This window comes from Lonchura striata, chromosome 20, assembly GCF_046129695.1.
Source record: "Lonchura striata isolate bLonStr1 chromosome 20, bLonStr1.mat, whole genome shotgun sequence".
NCBI lineage: Eukaryota > Metazoa > Chordata > Aves > Passeriformes > Estrildidae > Lonchura > Lonchura striata.
In genome coordinates, this window is record NC_134622.1 from 3,610,228 (window position 1) to 3,629,646 (window position 19,419).

At 41.7% G+C, this 19,419-nt stretch overlaps 1 protein-coding gene across 1 annotated transcript in view; it reads left to right on the forward strand.

The window, feature by feature from the left end:
* The first annotated feature begins 247 nt into the window (after window positions 1-247).
* The window catches only part of CASTOR2 (cytosolic arginine sensor for mTORC1 subunit 2), a 127,664-nt gene continuing 108,492 nt past the window's right edge, over window positions 248-19,419 (forward strand). Inside the window, exon 1 of the mRNA XM_077787479.1 lies at window positions 248-670. Within this exon, the coding sequence (XP_077643605.1) occupies window positions 558-670 (113 nt within the window). The 5' untranslated portion in view covers window positions 248-557. The remainder of the gene's footprint in view (window positions 671-19,419) is intronic.

Genomic DNA, 19,419 nt, shown 5'->3' on the forward strand with positions numbered 1-19,419 from the left:
TTTTGGACTCTGGAAGATTTTCCATCAAGCCGCTAGGTGCAAAGAAAAACAACCAAACCAAAACAACACCCTTAGCAGCGTTGATTCTGGCTTTAATGCTTTATTTTGTTTTAGTGACCGGTCGAGGCCGCCCCTGAGGGCGGGTGGGGTGTGGGGCCGCGCGGGCGCCCTCAGGGGCGGGGCGGCCCCGGCGGCGGCGAGGACTACAAGTCCCGGCATGCCGCGGGGCGCGGCGCATGCGCGCCGGGCCGGGCTTGAGTGGCAAGTTGTTTGTTCCAGCGAGCACCAGCTGCTCGGCACTCCGGGCTCCGCTGCTCCGCGCCCCGCCGGCCTCCCCGCCGCTCCAACTTTTGCACCCTCTGCTCCCTCACCCCCCGCTCCTGCCCCCGGAGCTGGGAAGGGACAGAGAGAAGCGAGGAGGGGAGAAAAAAAAAATTAAAAAAAAAAAAAAAAAGAAAGAAGGCACCGACAATAACAGCCCCCCCCTCCCCCTCCCCATTCAAAAACACAACATAAACCCCAGGGATAGATGAACTACAAATGAGAAAGAGGAAAAGATGGAACTGCACATCCTAGAGCACAGGCTCAGAGTGGCCAGCATAGCCAAGGAGAGCATCCAGTTGTTTACCTATGGATTAATCAAACTTGCTTTCCTGTCCTCTAAGACGAGGTAGGTGCTGGGGATGGGGCAGCGCGGGGGAGGGCGGGTGTCCTCCCTGCGAGGGGACCCGGTGTCGGGGGCGTACCCTGGGTGCTGGCAGGGCACCCTCCTGCTCCCCCAGGGGTGGAGTGGGGGCATCTGCCTTGCGAGTGAGCAGGGCAACCTCCTTGGAAAGGGGGTGGGCTGATGGGTGCTCTCCTCCTTGGGGGGAGAAAAATATCTATGTAAAGCAGGGTCCTGGGATGGAGGAATGGAGGACAGCCTCCTTGCAAGGGGACAACGTTGGGGTAGGGGTCACCCTCCTTCCTGCCGAGGGGCAGGGTGCCGGGGTGGGTGACGGCACCCTCCTTGCTGCTGCTGGGTCAGGGGGGCCGCCCTCCCCGCCAGAGGACAGGCATTTTTGGGGAGGTGAGGGGAACACCTGCCTGTTCCCTACGCACACCCCCATCCCAGGAGCGGGAGCCGGTGGCGAGGATGGCGGCTGGAGTTCGGGGTGCCCCCGTGCAGGCTCGGGGCAGCCCCCGTGCGCCTCCCGCTTGCCCGGCGGATGAATGGGAGCAGGTGGGGGCCCGGCCGCAGCCTCGGGGCGCCCGCCGGACAACAAAGGCAGCGACGGAGCCCGAGGAGCAGCACGAGTGCTGCTGGTGGGTTTTTTCCCCCTCTCTCGCTCTCCTTTTTTTTTATTGGGTTTTGGTTTGGTTTGTTGTTTTTTATCCCCCCCCTCCCCTCCCGGATTGTTGTTCCCTGCAGCACTTACAAAAAGAGCGGGTCCTCCACGCGCCGCTTGGTTTAAAAGGTGCTTTTCCAGCGCTGCCAAACTGGGGGAGGACGAGGGGCGATGCATCCTTTGCACTTTAATATTGTGGTATTGAGGCATTTGAATTGTGATAGGTTTAGGGAAAAAGAAAAACGTACTCGAAGGCACTGAAGGCACTGTTGAGAATCATATTTTTTTTATTTAGGGGGAGGAAAGAAAACACTGTGGCCAGTTTATTGGATATATATATATATATAAGGTGCTAGGCCTTTTGCACAAAACAACTTGAATTGCAATTGCAGATTCTTCTGTCTTCACTTAGTTTGTTGACTTCATGCTATTCAGAAAGAGGAATGAGAATGTAAATAACACAATTCAAACTCTTCTTGTTTTTCCTGCCTGATAATTAGTATTTCAGTTTTCTCCCCACATTCTTTCTTGTATTAAGGTGGGAAATTTTCTTTGGCACTAGGAAAATAATGAATAGATATTTAATATAAAAGCAAATTAATTTGTTTTATTTCAAACTGTAATTCTGTGCTCTCTGTTAAAATGCTTACAGATGAATGGACCCATTTGTGGTGTAATTTGATTACAGCCCTTTATCTTAAACTTCATGCCTTGAAATTTCACTCTGATTTGGCTTTCCACTAACATTGTTTGCAATGTAAACTGTATCAGCACCTTGTTTACTGCTGTCCCTGAATACTCCACAGGGCATTAAAGGGTCCTCACTCTCAAGCTTCTAGTTTTATGTGTTGTTTCATTGTAATTGAAAGTTGCTGCTGATTTTTTGAAGGTCTAGTTGCTTCCTCTCCCATGCTTAAAATGTCACTCTTACTGTCAACAATGAAGTCTTTAATCTGTCACTCTTAATGCATAGACTGGAGTTTCATGGGGCTTTTTCTGTTTGTTTGGGATTATTATTTTTTTTTTTAATATTTTTTAAACTTCAGGGACGATCATGTTGTCTTTTTGTTTCACATTACATTTCACAATTTCAATGTTAGAGAGCTGTGAAAGGGTCAGGGCAGTAAGATAACCCCTCTGGGGTTTGATACCTTGTCCAGCATTTGGATGCAGCACCTGACAGTTTTGTATTGTCTCTGATTGCTGTGTTGTCTTTTAACATAATACACCCTGAGTATCAATCTTTCCTTACCTTCCATGGAATCTCACTGATCAGGAACAACAGATGTTTGTGGAAGTATTTGTTGGCATGGGAAACTTCTCTTTATTTCCCTTTTGTTAATTTTGTTATTTTTGTAGACAGTAGAGATGCAGGGGAACCTTGTTTGTGTCATTCTTGAGACAGCACTGAAACGATTTCTCTTGAGTGCTTTTGCATGCCCTGTGGCAAACAAGGTCCCTCCTGCCCCACGGATCTTCTCTGATCAACATCATGTGTATAAGAAAGATGAGGGTCTCTGGGAGATGTAACTCTGTAGATTTACAACCTCACTGTTTCTCTTTCCTCCTCCTTTAAAAAGTAAATATGCTCAAAAGTCAACTGCTTTTTATAGGGGTGCAAGACAAATCTCCCACACACCCCATGGGCAAAGAACCCCTCAGGGGAATGAAAGAGGGAGGTGGTCCACATCCCTGCTAATCTTTTCTGAATAGATAGCAAAGACAACAGTTACTACATCACCTACATTTTCCCCAGTGAGACTTTAAACAGAGTTTAAACTCATGCTGCAAGGCTGCCAGTAAGAAATAATGATTTGTAGGACAGATGTGATCCAAAGGGGTAACAATGACATCATCATCAATATTCTTATGTTAGTCATGCAAGAAACCAGAGTTTTTACATAGCCTCCTGTGATTTGGAGGGTCTCTTTCATGTTGTCATACATCAGGGAAAAGGGCTGGAACAGTTTTTTGTTTTGTTTTTTTTTTTTTTTTTTTAATCTTGCATGTTTTTTTAAACCCCTTGGGAAGGAAAAGTAACAAATCTCCCTTTTTATCTGGCCTTTTGCCGCTCTCTCACACTCTTGCCCTTGTTCATGACACAAGTGTTTTAATTTAGCTTCTGTTACAATAGCAATATTTTCTGGTACAGAGAACAGCAGTTTTGAGGCTATTCTGATGGCCAGAAGCAAGACAGCAGCTAACATGGTGAAAAGGTGAGACAAGTAGTGAATTAAATAGTGGGCTGAACTGAGCTAGAAGAAAAATACTCTTAATTATAACTTTAAGTTAGGCATGAGATATTTTATGCACAGTTGCATTAAGAGAGGTCATCTAGGAATAAATAATAGTAGAACTGCTAAGCAGTTACACTGGGGACTGTGCTCCTGGTGTTCTGCTTTTGTCAGTGCAGGCCTACTGATTTCAGCAGGCTCTGCCAGGCACCCCAGTGGAGGAGTGATCCATGTCTTTTTTAGTGGCATGCTGAAGATTTGCATGTGTCTAATGTTTTTGCTGTTGATGTCATCACCATTCTGGTGGTTTTTTGATTGTGTTGGTTAGGGCATGGTGCTAATAGCACCAGGGTTGGGGATTCAGCCCTCATACTAGCCATGCACCTAAGAGTTGGACTCAATAATCTTTGTGAGTCCCTTCCAGCTCAGTGTCTCTGTGTCTGGCTTGAATATTCCTTGGTGCCAATGATTCTCGCCTGTTCAGAAGCTGTGCAGTGTGTTGATGCATGTAAATATAATAACTGTGTGTGGCTTCATCATTGCATTATTTTTCTTTTATATATGCCTCTGTAAGTGGTAGCTCTGTGGGGCAGAGAACTGTGCTCATCTGAAAAACTCCTGCCTTCATCTCCCTGTGTGCTGCAAAATGAGCAGCTTCCCTCACACCAAAGTGTCTCTGCTTCCTTGGTTAAACTGTCTCATGCTGCTGGGAGAGGTGCCACAAGTAACCTGCTTGAGGACTTGATACAAATACTGTTTTGCTACATTACTGTCTTGATTTTTTTTTTTTTTTCCCCTAATTTCAAAATACTTTATAACTGCATCCAACAAGGAAAAGTGCTGGATTCTGCGCCTGCCCTGGGGCAGCCCTGGCTGTGTGTACAGACTGGGGAAGGAGATGCTGGAGAGCAGCAGCACACAGAGGGACCTGGGGGTCCTGGCTGGTGGCCAGGGGGGTCAGAGCCAGCAGGGACATCCCTGTCCTGGGGCTCCAGGCCCAGCAGTGCCCCTGGGGCCATCAGGGGATTGTCCTGCTCTGCCCTGGGACGGCCTCACCTCAGAGCTGGGGCAGCTTTGGGCACCACAGTGTGAGGAGGAGATCGAGCTGCTGGAGAGAGGCCAGGGCAGGGCTTGAGGGGAAGCTGTGAGGAGCTGCTGAGGGCTCTGGCTCTGCTCAGCTGCAGAAGAGGAGGCTGAGGGGCACTCAGGGCAGTCTGCAGCTCCCTGGGGAGGGGACGAGGAGGGGCAGGCACCGATCTCTGCTTTGTGTGACAGCGATGGCACCTGAGGGAATGGCCCAAGCTGTGTCAGGGAGGTTAAGGCTGGATGTTAGAGATGGGTTCTTCTTTCCCCAGGGGGTGGCTGGGCACTGAACAGGCTCCCCAGGGCAGTGGTCACAGCACCAAGGCTGGCAGAGCTCAGGGAGTGTTTGGGCAATGCTCAGGCACATGGTGTGACTCTTAGGGATGGTCTGTGCTGGGCCAGAGGTTGGACTCAGTGATCCTTGTGGGTCTCTTCAGACTCAACATGTTCTGTGATTCCTTTTAGTGCATAGGAGTTAAACCTGAATGGAGGACAGTCTGGGATAATGCATGCATTGAGCCACCAGTGCATGCAATACATAGCAGGAACATGAGCCTAGCCTTGTCTTTGGAGAGTATATAAAAATATATGGAGAGTCCAGGAAAATAAAGTGGGATCAGGGTTATTCCAAGCATTGGGTCTATGTCATGTAGTTAGCCTGATTTCTGGGTAATGCTTTATTAGACCCCTGAACATCTGGAGTCAATGCTAACAAGTTATCTTTCCTGTCTCTTCCAGTACTAATATAAAGATTTGGTGGTAAGCAGTGAAGTGGTTGAGGGAGAAAGGTATTATTTAAATTGTAAAGCTATTAAATTATAAATAGAATAAAGTCGAGCAGTTAGTTTGCTCACAGGGCTGGGTGTTTAAATGACCTAATTGTAGGTCATGTGTCTAGCATCACTAATTTTAAAATCTCTGAGGGTTTTTTGGTGTTCTTTGGTTTGAAATGGTCATTATTTCTGAATGCTGGAAAAAATTCTGCATGTGTAAAGGATGAGACCTTAATCACCTGAAATGTTTAAATTTAGCCATTCCAAAAGTATTTGTCACTCTGGGTTCTTTCTCAAGATGCTCCAGTTTATGTATATTGATGACTTGACACAGAATTACAGACACTTTGCAAGCTTATAGGTTTGGTACCATACACAGATAGCTGTCCATGTGAATGGGATAATTCCCAGATAAGCTAGATGGGATGTAGTGATCCCACTACAGTGGGATGCTTGGAGGCAGAAGGTATTCTTAGTGTGGAGAGGTCCTTAAAAATAGTCATTCCAATAAAAATGTAGCGAGAAGTGAATTGTGATAAGATGTACAGAATAAGTTGGATTGTCTTTAGGTTTTGAGTAAAAAATAAAACTAGGTTTGTTGTCTTTAAGTTTGTGGTGGTATTTTTGGTAATTATCCATTTTGCATATTAATAATTGACACCTCTACTTATGAATTGTGTGCTATTGCTATTAATATAAGTGTTTCTCATTCCCTGACCACTTGTTTACTGTATAGGTGTCCTGAAATTGGAGATACTGTTATAAAAAGTCTATTTTGGACTTCAGAATATAATAGGACACACAAGTGCTTAAAATGTATCCATGCATCATTTGAGGACACTGAGATCAGCAGTCTGTTTCCTTTGGTATGAACTCAGACAAACACATGTTGTTTATGCCCTTATATGAGAAACAGACCGGCTTGCAACACTGGATGATTATCTGGCAAAGGCAAGTTACTCCTATCATTAAAACCTTTTTTTTTTTTTTTGTCTCTCATGGCTTCTGCCATCCTGTGCATCCTAAGAAGACCACTGAGTAAAGGCTTTTGCCTCTTATAAGATCATATCTACTCATCTAAAACATGTTGCTCATGTTTCCTTTATGTTGTGGCAAAAATTCCCAATGCCTTGAATATTTTATTTTCTGGGTGTGTGTATATGTGTGTGATATCTGAGGTGTGGGGACTTCTTTTTCAGTGTGATTTGGTGACCATCTGTTACAGAAGGAGTGAGTGCTGATGTCCAGACACCACAGGAGGCTGCAGTGATGGGAAGCCTCATGGCTAAAGCTGCCTGCCTGCCCTTCCCCAGAGCACTCTGCTGCCCTGTTTGTGTCACCATGGGCATTTATGGTGCTGAACTTGCTGGTGGATGTTCAGGATGAGTAGAATTAGTGAGAATCAGCTGAGTAGGTGGAGAGAGCAGAATTTACTTGTTTGGGCTAAGGAAGTATATAAGCTCTTTAATTGTGGGTGTCATCAGTTTGTGTTCGAGGCTGCTGGGTGTTTCAGCTGCTGCTGGGCTATGAGAGCATTGTGCAGTGTTTTAACATGTTAAACCTTGGAAGGAACAGGTTTCCTTCCTGATGGTCTCTTACTGTTTATCTACAAATGTTTTTTTCCCTTTATTTTCTGCTTCTGGCACATGACTTACCAGTGGGGCATTGCTTGATTTTCTCTTTCTTTGCCTGGCAGTTCTGTCATGCAGTCAGTCCTCAACCTACTATGTGGTCCCATCAGGCTGAGGCTGATGCCAAGTCAGAAACTGAGAGGAGTGCTTAGAAACTAAATGAGTTTCAAAAGGTGGAATGGAAGTACTAGATCAAACCTAGAGTGTAATGCTGGGCAGCATTGTGTGGTGGAGAAATGTTGATTTAGATATTGTACTTTTAAGATAAATAGATATCTGCCTATAGTTTGTCATGGGATAGTTGTTTATCCTTATTTTCCATGTTTCAGTTCATTGGGAAAGCTGTCACATAGATGCGATGCATCACCTGTGGATAAGGTACAAGATCAGTTATGTAAAAGAAACATCAATGGTGCACACTCATGTTGAGCTGAGAAATAGAAAAGTGCAAAAAATCCTCCTCTTTTGCCATGCAACTCATTAAAGATCCCCTCAGATGAATGGTTTTCTATTACTCTGAGGTGAAAGTCGGTATTTAAATTAAAAATGTGGCTTTTATCAGTTAAATAGCTCTTCCTGCAAGCTGGTACTGGTGTGCTTCAGCAGTAGAGCCAGTGCAGGTCTGTTATGGGATAGTATAAATATTGTGCATTCATCATCTAGAAGAGACAGCTGAATTGTTAATTAGCAGAATAATTTGAATCCACAGTCTACCCCTCTACTGAATTTTAACTTAAATTAATCTCTATTTGATAGCTGAATTCTTTGACAATGCCTTGGTCATTCTCTATAAACATGTCTTTCCTTTGTTTTTGTTTTTTTTTTTAATTCTATTTAGCACACCACCTCATTTATCCAACACACATTTTATTAGTCATCCTGCATGTTACAGAGTTTTAATATATTTGGATAAAGGCTCCAATTTCTCTTCTCATGAGAAACAGTTATGGGTTTGTTATTTTGTTTACTTCCAACTCAAGAGTAAACTCCAGCTCTCATCTGCTGGTAACTGAAGGCTGGTAAAGGAAGAATTAGCCAACAGGAATGTGAGGAAATATCTCCATTCATTATAGTTCAGAATCAGCAGAGTAAAGCCCCTAAGCTGCTGTTAGCATTTCAAAGTAAAAAGATCTCTTCTCCCCACCCTCAACTCAGCTGAGTTTTGTCTAGATAAGATATATTTGTTAAGAAAGAAAAAAAAACAGGCAAAAATGTTCTATTATGGCACAAAAGAAATGAAGATTGATTAAGCCAGTTCCATGACTATACAAGCCCTTGTTAGTCCCAGATGTACTACACAAAGTTTTACTGTGCTGATCATTGAAATAGAGCATCTGATTTTTGTGGTCTGATATAGAATAAGCATTATGTACTGGTTATTAATGTTTTCTTTTCACATCCAAAGAAATGCAGTGCCTAAACTTTCTCACCAACCAGAACAACCTTACTTTGGTCTGTTAAATGTGGCTTAGTAGAGATTAAACTAAAAAGCATACTTCTGATCTGTAGCCTGCTTTAGGAAGCTCCCAGCAGTAATACCAGAGGTACCAGATCTCCCAGCAGATACCAGAGCTGCTGTTTAGCACAGGGTTGGCACGTAGAAGAGAGAAGTGGCAAGTTTGCTTGGTGGCAGAAAACCATTTATTAATCCTTTGGGGAATCTCTGAGGTATGCTTTTGTGGGGATGCCTGGGTAGGCAAAGGGATTTTTTCAAAATTTTGTGGTCCAGTTATTGTTTGGTAATGTGATGGAATAAATGTTTTTAAGATACTTGTGCTACTTATTGGCCAGTAATTGTAGAGAGATGTAGGCTGTTATTGATGGTAAGCTGTCCTTGACCCAATTTTTTTCAAAACAAATTGTTTAGAAAGTAGGAACCAAATTCTCTCAGGAGTGTGAATGTATGTTTGACTGAGATGTAACTGTAAAGGAGAAGTTCATCTTCTTTTCCTGTGAAGTTTTAGTGTTCTTATTATAGAGGATACTAGAGGTGGCATAAGATCTGCCTATTTAGGAGCAAAATGCAACCTTTAAGTCTTGTGCAAAGTATTCAAATAGATGAATTTAAAAAGTTGATACCAGGGAAATTTCTGAACCTGAGAGGGGAAAATTTACATGTTTTGACATGGGTGGGACAGTTAAAAATGTATGTGTGATTCTCCCTGACTTTTTCTGTTCAGACTTTTTAAGAGAGTTACATGAAGAGAACGTGGGTAATGATATGCACTGATTTTAGCAATATCTGAATATTTATTCTAGTTCTGTGGTTAAAAGATCAGTATTCAGCCCTTTCTTATGCCATGCATGTTTTTACAGGGTGAGTTGGTGGAAGTTGATAAGTCTGAGACCTTGACTGAAATGGCCCATGTTAATCTTGTTTAACATTTGTAGTTTTTATTTCTTTTCCTAAAGTAAGACTGACTCTTTTCCCTTGATAACCTCTAAGGCACTCACTTGCAAATAAATGTAGTCTTGGCAGGAAGAAAAAAAGGTAGCTTTTAATATTGAGAAGGATATGCTCTGCATGCATCTAAGCAACTGTACACATTTACATAGATTTACTTGGTCTTTATTTTTGTGCTTTTTTGAAAATGATGGATGACTTATCATGATTAGTCTTTCAGTTGTGATCTTTTTCAAGCTGCTTTTGGGTGGAAATCAGAATTTGTAATATTGAAAGCAAACATTTTCATTTGCTCTTTTTAAACTACTACCCAGTATTATATGTATTAAGTATTTAGGGGAAAAAAAATCTCAGCTTATTTTGTATTTATAACTAAGCAGTGTAACATGACCTGTACTAAACAAATGAAGCCAGTGGTGACTTGAGACTCTGCTTGGCAGGACATCGGAGCTGGGAGGTCTCAGCCTTCCACACCTACCTCTTATTTGCAGACTGGAAGAAGAAAACAGAGTTTACTTGCCTTTTCAGTTCCTACTTTGTTTCCCAACCTGGAATTAACAAGTGATCATTTTGAACAAAACTGAGTAATTTGAAATGAGAAAAATATTCAGCCATCTTGTGGAAGATAATATGTTATCAGAATCTACTGTATTGCATAAGTGGACTGGTCACAGTGGCTTTGTCAGTGACTTCTCCTCAGCTGACTTGTTTAATTTGCTTTGGAATTTGGAGCAGCAAACATATTTTGATAAATGTTTAAATTATCTCACACCTAAGATATTGTCTCTGCAAAAATTTTTGGATTTCAGGTATATTTATATCAGATGAGCTAATGTTAAAATAAAATTATGCTCTTAATTGTTTTCATATTCAAAGTACTTAGTTGCAGAAGGGTGGTGTTAGAATTGGCCTTTCACTGCTGTGGGGATAGATTTCAGGCAATTTATGATATACTGAGATTATGTGTTTTGAGTTGCATGTTATTACCCATTTGGCATTTTTGTAAGCCAAGCAGAGTTTTGTTGTGTGCAGTTTGTTTGCATCTGCTGAGCTGGCGAGGTGTGAAACCACTCACTTGTGGCTCAGTCTCTTTGAGCTTCCTGCAGGTGAATCTAGTTAGTGAATGGTTTTCTGCTGTGAGTGGTGGGACTATGTGCTTTGCAAAATTCCATCTCGCAAATTAAGTGGTCACAAATTGACATAGATTATGTTTAAGAGATTTTTCTTCAGGTAAAATGCCAGCAATGTAGAGTGGTTATAGCATTTTTTTTTTTTCAAACAAAATCAATACTTCATTATGGAAAATAAAATGGATGAAATTACCTGCATTGCAGACAAGGTACAGATGTGCAGAACGACTGGAATCCTAAGGAACAGAGCATCATTTTTAACACAGATTTTGATTTTCAGTGATTGTTTTCTTGTCAGTCCTCCTGGCATACGGTGTAACAATATTTTGATAACTGCCAGAAGCTACTTTGCTATACCAGTTTGATGCTGGGTAAATACAGAAGAGTAAGTAAGAATTTGGTTTGACCAGAACAGGCTTTATAGTTTAATGGGGAGAAAGATGAAGGGAAGTGATAAAGGCCAGAGCTGGTCTTGTGAATGAGCATGGATGGCTCATGACTGCCTGGGAGCCTCATGTGGAACTAAGGGTTAATTTTTGTGCAGTTTCCAGTCCAAGCCTGGTACATTATCACAAACCTAGAAAATATAAAATCTTAACAGAATGGGTGAGGTCAAGAAGGATCTCTAAAGATCAGGTAGCCCAACCCCCCAGCTCAAGGAAGAGGCTGTTCAAGCAGCTTGCTCAGGATTTTGTCCATTGGGATCTTGTGCTTAAAGCCATGGATGGAGTTTTGCTCTCTGCTGTGTTAACATGTTATTGACCAAATTCACATTGTAATGCTTTGCTCCATTTGGCAATACTGTCCACACAGCATTATAATGTGGGATTGAATGTCTCATCTCAGCACGACAAAGTGGTTTTGAAACTTTAAAATGAAACTGTGCAACCTCTTGGTTATGGAGAGAACTGTAGGTGAATGAGACTGTTTACTACAATAGTTCATCGGTCCTTTGTGCTGCTTTGTGAGCATTTCAGGTGAAACTGCTTATTGCCTTTAAACTGTGAAAAACTAGCTGAAACAAAGTAGATGCCAAAAAATTCCATAGCTTAGTAAGAGCAAAGCTTGCCTTGGGAAAGGGCATGTACTTACTTCTGTGCTGGTGCAGACAACTTAATTACAGTTTGCAATGATGTTGGATAGATGCACAAGGCTAATGAGCTACTTCTACCCAAGCCCTTTACATAGGCGTTTCATTTGTGTCCTTGGCCTAAGTAAGGGAAAGTATTAGAATGACATGAAGCCCAAATGTGACTTAGTTTGACTTTAAGTGCAGTATTATGTGCTGCATGCCCTGCAGTAAGTGTTGTGCTTTGGTTATTGTGCAGTTTCTGAAATTCCACTGTAAGAGTGGTCATATGATGGAGCCTCACTGTAGGGAAGTGTTTTCTCTGTACTCCTCCTATTGGTATCAAGTTACTCCAAGCATTTCTGAGTGGTTCTTACAATTCCTGTACATACAGTCATGCTGTTGGCTTTATGCTTTCTCACATTACCCATCCCAGTGCTGTATTCCAGGGACAGCTGAGGTTTGATCCCAGGACAAGTGCTCTGTGTCTGCATATAGGGAAAGCCTCACATCTGAAGAAGGGTAAGTTTATAAGGCAAGGATTTGCATGGAATCACTGAGGTATCCCCTGGTAGCTCTTATGCTGTGACAGGCCAGAAATACTTCTTGTTTGCACAGGAGTGTGTAATCAGGCCAGAATGATTAATGTAAATGTAAATTTATGTGTTCTGTACCCATTTGAATGGCTTTGTTCATTCAGATGGTGCTTGAATTGTAATTTTAGGCAATGATTTAAATATGAAGTAGTCCTGAAACAATATAGTTGCCTATCGGCTTTTAATGATCTTGTGAAGCACTGTATTTTGAATGGACATCTCATTATAAAGGTGATAACGACCTAACTATTGTTGGCAGGAAAAAAAAAAAAAACCCAAAGTCAGAAATGCTAAATAATATGTGCATGTATAAGTTATATGCTTCATGTAAAATTTGTGTCCGAGATGTCCATGAGCATACATTTGAAATTAATTTTCTTCTATGTTTGTAGAAGCATCAAGGCTTAAAACTGGCACATAATTGGCTGTTAATCCATTTTTTATAGCCTTCTATGGCAAGTTACTGTTGTTTACCTCTTTTTGAGATTTCCTACTACCATAACCATGTGCTTTTCATAGAGATGAGTGGATGGCCACACTACATAAAATCTATCATAAAGATAGGATCTATCTTTAGATGCAGTCTCTATTGGCTGGATAACTTAGAGTGTACTTGGAGCTCATAGCAAAGCGCTTGATGAAATTCCTGTCCCTGATTCAACAGTTTCCATCTCCAGTGTTTTGGAAGTTGCTGTTAACTTGTTGTGTGTGTGTATGTTCCAAGTTCAGGAGAGGAAAAAACTCCAAAACATCAGGCCCCCTACACTTTGAAGCCACCTCATTTTGTTTATGTTTATGGTACAGACTCACAGTTGGAGTAGTGTGGCTATGGGCTGGTTAATTCACAGTTGGGGTGGAAATTACTCACTTGTTAACCTTTCTTTACTCAGGAGAATGAATGGTCAGATGATTAGATCTTGTAGGGAGAAAAACTATTTATTTATATGGGTATAAGGTGTGTGACTAGCAATGGTGTTAACCTTTCTTCAAAACTACAGGGGAGGCTTTATATGTATGTGTTACTAGTATCCCGCTTTGAATATTACATTTTCTCACTTTGTGGTTTTACAGTAATCATTTTTCCCTTTCACTTGGGCTTGAAAAAATTCAGTGACAGAACATTTCCTGGATTCAAAATAGACTGGTACTCTTACTTTTTCCTAGGCCCATTAAATCATACTCCTGTTTATATATTCCTTGCAGGATCAGCACATCAGAAAAGGACAATGACAGAATTTCATGTGTTCCCTAAATGAGCCTTACATAAAACAAAATTTAAAATTAATTAGGACTTACCTTTTAAGCACTTGTCAAATCTTCTCATTGTCAGGTTTTCTTCCCACTTAATGTTCACTGTATATCAAATCAATGTGAGGTGCATGATAATAATTTCAGAATCACCCAAGTCCCATTAAAAAAAAACAAGTGCTTGGGTACCCCAAGGCTCATTGGAAGCCAGCAGGGCTTGGACTCCAAAATAGCTCTTGCTGTTCGAGGAGGAGATGCTTAAGGGCTTTAAAAATTTTGCCTCCTGTTCATACTAGCTGGTAACATTCAGGACAGGAGTAAATTAAAAATGCACCAAAGGGAAGGAAAGGCTTAGTGTGGCTGTTCACGTGGGCAAGAGTGAAGATAGAATTCTGAGAATTACTCTAGAGGGTCAAAAATGGGGATCTCTGTTCTTCTGTCTTTTCATAGCCAGGTGGGCTGCGGGCTGGCTTCACTCCATGTCTCCAGCAGCATCTGGCCTCTGTGCTGCCTCAGCAGTGGTCCCTGCAGTCCAGCATACCCCTGGTCACAGCATGTGCTGGCTGCACCTCTGGGAGCTGGGCAGAAGCTGCTGCCTTGCTTTGCAGAGGGGGAAACTGAGGCACATAGGAAGGTGAGTGCCTTATCCATCTCACTCAGCAGGTCTGCAGTAGCGCCTTGCTCTTGTTTTCCATGTCCTGCATAGTCTTCACCACTAGGACTGCCCCTTTCTAGCAGGACTTGTTTTCAGTCCATGTGTGTATTAGCCACTTTGAAGTCCTTGTCATCCAGCTTCTGCTTTCTTTTGTATTTTTTTTTCCTGATTTTGGTGGGCTCATTAATGGAGGTGTTGTCTGTTGTCTCTCCTTGTGCCTTGAGAGAGCAATGTGAGTTGGAAGATTTCCATACGAGCTTCCAGTGGTAACAGCAGTCTTCCTTAAACTCACAAAGGAAACCACCAGGAATGTACTCATATGTATGTGTGGCTTTTAAATGCTCATAAACACACATAGATATGAACACGTGTACCATATGTCTGTAGCTGTATACATGTGTCATTCCAAAGTCAGAGTTCTCTTGAAATGGAAATTGCCTCATCTAGAAAGTAGAGGTAGCTCCTTCTGACAAATAAAACCACATGTTTTTAGGAGCTGTAATAGTTCTGCTTCAGGACAGAGAATGTCCCTCTTTCATTATCCTTCAGACAACAGCTGCCACAATGAAGCCTGAGTATGAAGAATCCATTTTTCTGTGGCTGTATCCTGGGCTCTGGGAAGACTGCAGTTCAGAACAATAGCAGAATATGGAGCTGCCAGCAGGCAGTCTGAGTGGACAAGTATAATCATGCACCACTCAGCTTTCAAGGAAATTACAGTTAGTGCACTGACTTGCTCATAATAGCGATCCATTGTTTGGCTTAATAACTTATCAGCTCTCCAGGAACCAGCTAGTGATCACTGTCATCATACACTGCTAATCATTCTGTTCTTAAATTATCCCAAGATGAACTAAGGACCCATCACATCACCTATTAACCAGCAAACTGAGTGCACTGTAATTTTTTTTTTTAAGCTAGAAGGAACAATATTGCCTATCTTTTTTCTTCTCTTGTTTTGTCATTATCTTTGTCATATGTAATTGTTCAAGTAGGTTTTTTTTTTTTAAAAAAACTTCTGGTTGAAAGGACATAGTCAAATTGTGTTGGGATATTTTTAGATAGAGAGAATTTATGTTAAATTGTGGGATTTTTTTGTGGCCATTAGTAGGGAACTGAATCTGAAACCTGCTTTTTAAGGAACATTTGTTTTTCATAAAGCATTTTTGGCAGAGGGGTGATTTTTTTTAATAGTGCTTTTCTGTAGTACCTGGATTCCTGTCAATCACTAGTAAGTGTAGCTTGGAAATGTCCCTCTTTGGTAGTGAAGAGTGATTATCCCTTTTAGACAAATGTAGAATTTAGGCACAGGAGGATAGCATTATTTACCCAGAGCCATGCAGGGAGCTGTAGAAGAACAGAAAGGAGAAGAAAGCTTGTTTGAGTCCTGATCCCAGGAGGCCTTATATCATGCTGAATGCATTCTGCCTTCTTACCAGAGGGTTATTTGTGAATTCTGAGCTGCCAGCACTGAAGGAGCTCTGGAGTACTTCTTCTGAAGGAAGAGTGGCCTTAGCTTCATCTGCAGACATTGATAGGAAGGATCCTAGAATGGTGCAAAGTACCAAACCTGTCGAGACACCTTTTTGTGGTTAGGAGTGCACAGACATGCAAGTCATGTGAGCAGATCTCCAACTTGTTCCATGCTTAGGACTGAAATGGTGAGTTTGTGAAAAGGGGAGGGGAAAAGAGATGCATGTGCCCAACTGAAATAGGCCTCCTTGCTGCTGTGAATAGTGCAGGCATCTGTGGCATAGGATCTCCTGCTCTCAGGAATTATGCAGACTGTGGGGTCAGCTGTTTTTATTGGACCAGAACAAGTACACCAGGATTTAAATGAAACCCTGAGCATTTTTGTGGTTTTCTTTAACTTTTGCTTTGTTTTCATCTCTCCTGTTTCTGTCTTGGAAAGACAATTGTATCTCTTGACCAATGATGACTAGGATTAAAATAAGGACCCTTCTACTCCAAGGTTTATTGCCTGGCACATCTGTGTCTCATGAAGTGTCATCTTTCATGTTTTGAGAAGATGCTCTCTGCCTATGACATCTCTGAACCATATGAGAAAACACACCTATTCTTGTCAATTATAGTAACAATCTAGCTCAAATTATATAGGTCTTTGTATTTTGTATTGAAAAATGTAGATCCGACCTTTGTTAATAAACAGAAATGATCAGGTTTTGTTACAAAATTATGATCTCTACAGAGATTAACCTTTGCATGTACTTCAGATACCTCACCTACTTTTGGCAGCAAGAAATGAAAAAAATGCTGAGTAGCTATGTCATGTCCCCAAGGTAAGTTCTGTAATAAGGAAATACTGAAGCTTACAGGTGTGGCTTTCTCTTTTCCATGAAAATATTTCCCACTTCTCTGGGGGTTTATCATCTTTCTTTGAAAACAATTGTTCAGGTTGCAAGTCAGTCCTGTTTTATTGGCTTTGTTTGCTGTAGGGCCAACAATTGGCATTCAGCCCAAACTCCAGGGTTGTACCAGTTCACTGTGTTTTGCACTGTACAAAGTTGAAAAGCATGCCAGACGAAAAAATAGAATTGAATTGGAAAGCCTAAAACCTCCTGTGCCAACCTGTTCTTTAATACAACACAATGGCTGTGCAATGCTTTGCTTTACTGTGTGTTTTCAAATGTCTGACTTGGTAGTTATGCCTGATCAGAGCTTTCTCTTGCAAGAAATATTTCCTTCTTTGCCCTGTCTACAGATATAAGAATGGAAATGTCAATATGATTTTTTTACAAATCTGCTTGGGATGCCCTGATAACCCAGTTCTCTGCATAGCAGAGTCAAGTTTCTCTGTGTTGATGCTGGTGAGTTAGAGCCCAGACTGAAATATTCATGTTAGAGGGAATGTTTCTGTGAAACCCTGTTCTTGCAAATTGGACATCAGTATGCTTGAGGTTTCTGGGAAAATACCCTTCTTTGCTTGGCATACCATGCATTGGGATCCTTGGATAATTCATGCTATATTAAAGCCAGGCCTTGGTTATCTGTGGTGAAATGTCTGAATGCTGAAGTCCAGTACTGAGAGTACAAAACGTCCCATTTGGACCTAGATGAGCAGACTGGAAGCAGCATGGCATTTTGTTGTTGGTTTCTCAGCCTGGGAAAATCAGCAAGTGACAGGATTACTGATGGTTCTTTCCCCACCATCACATTCCAGACTCATATGTATGGTTTCTGCTATTTAACTTTATCAAGGTTCTGCCATTCCTTTGTTCTCCTGGCTAGCTGATGCTTACACTTCTCCCATCTTTTTGCAGGTCCACCATGGTCTGAAGCCATTGTTTGTTGTGAATGTGAAGGTGCTGGTACTTAGTTTGATAGTTCCCTAAGCCTTGCTCTGTTACCTCTTCCTCTTTTATTGCTCCTCTGTGGCTGTGAGATTCTGTTCAATGCTTGTTTGTTAAAGAAAAAAAATCCATGGTGGCTCTGTGACATCATTTCAAAGAACAGCTATTCAGCAGGCTCTTGATGGAGAGGTTTAAGAAGAAATTATTTTGCTCCTTGGGCATGAAAATTCTGATTAAAAGTGTAACTGGCACAGGACCTCCTTTGCTGAGGGAGTCTGGCCAGAGAGGAGTTTTTAGTCCATTTAAGCCATGGGTCTGCACCTTCAGTAGGTTTTTTCATAGATATTTTGTTTACAGCTGCCTGTGCTGCTCAGGGGGATGCTGTGATGTCTCAGAACTGCTCTCAGGCTGCTCAGCAATACTGGACTGCCATGCTGGGAGGGTGAGGATGCAGGGCAGAAAGAGTGCAAGGAGAAAACCTGCATGCAAATTTCGGGTTTGGACTGAGTATTTTTTTTTCATTTTTTTTTCTTTTTTCTTCTTTTTTCTTTTTTTCTTTAAGGAAATATCTTCTCTAGACATCTGTTATTGAAACCCAGGTGAAGAGCTTGATTCCTTCAGTACAGGTGACAATAGGTTGACCTTTTTATACTGCCATTGTTTAGAGCAGGAGAGTCTGAACTTTGCTACTAATCAAATAATTGTGGTAAAATCATCCTGTCATTTTATCTTCACCAAATGTTTTGCCTTATTTTGGAGGCAAGGATTTGATAAAGATTAAATTATTGGATATTGACTACTTTTAGAGCCTCATTTTGTCCTTTTTTCAGGTACCTGTATGGTTGTATTACAGCTGGCAGCAATACAGGCTTAGTGTAATCTGGGCAATACTCTCAGTTGAGGAAGAAGATAACAGGAGCGTGGCCCAATAGTAGATGGTTTCTTGTAGACAGTGAGCAAGCTAAGCCCTAAAACAGGAGAAATCTTTATTCAGTTGCAAGCAGTGGCCACATTGACATTAATGTGTTTGGAAATGACAGACTTTGTACCTATCTGTTGATAGATTCTAGTGTTATTTGCTTTTTCCAGTACACTTGTGTTCAGTTCTTCAAGTAGAAGATGCTGCCCGCTGTTCACACAGCTCTAGAATGAAGCCTCAGTCAAAAATGAAGCTTATTTTACAGAAATCCAGTAAATTACTCTTTAGCTTTTCTTTGGACAGCAGTGATTTGCTTGGAAACCTTGGCGTAATTTCTGCTGTGGAGAAAGCTTGCCTATGATTTAATCTAAAAGATTCCCTTCCCCTTCCTCTCCTGCCATTTATTTACCTCAGCAGAAAATTATTACTTTGATATTGTGTGAGTTGATTCCCATGAAGGTAACGCCCTTCCCCACAGAGTGAGTGCCCTGGCACTGGAGCTTCCCAGGAAATCTGTCAGAACTGCTTCACCTTGGCCTTCATACCTTCACTATGTCTAACATTGCTATTAAACCAGTAGCAAACTTCAGTCCAGGCTTGCATACTGACAGATTTGAAGCAACAAACTGTGTAATGTTACTTTTGGTGTTTTTACCCATGTGTTTGTATGGAGCCTCCTGCTGAAGTGTTCCTGGCCTCCTCAGTCTGCAGATCATGGCTGGGAGTGTGTTTCCTGCTTGATGAATTACAGAAAATCAGTGTCAAATAGTTACATGGCACCAAGCTAGTGAATGTGAGGGCTGCATCCGAAATTGGGAAGTGTCTCTGTGGGAGACTGGCTTCAGTGGAATTATCTGATATTCCATTTAACTGGTTCATTGCTGGCTTTCTCAGAACCCCATAATATCCCTTGGTCATTTTGTTTCAAAATTACCCTGGTTTTCTTGGTTTGAGTAGTTGGTCCTTAAGTAAACTAAGTGCTTAAGGTTTTGGGGATTTTATTTGCTCATTTTCAGATTACAGTTTTGGTTCCTTCAC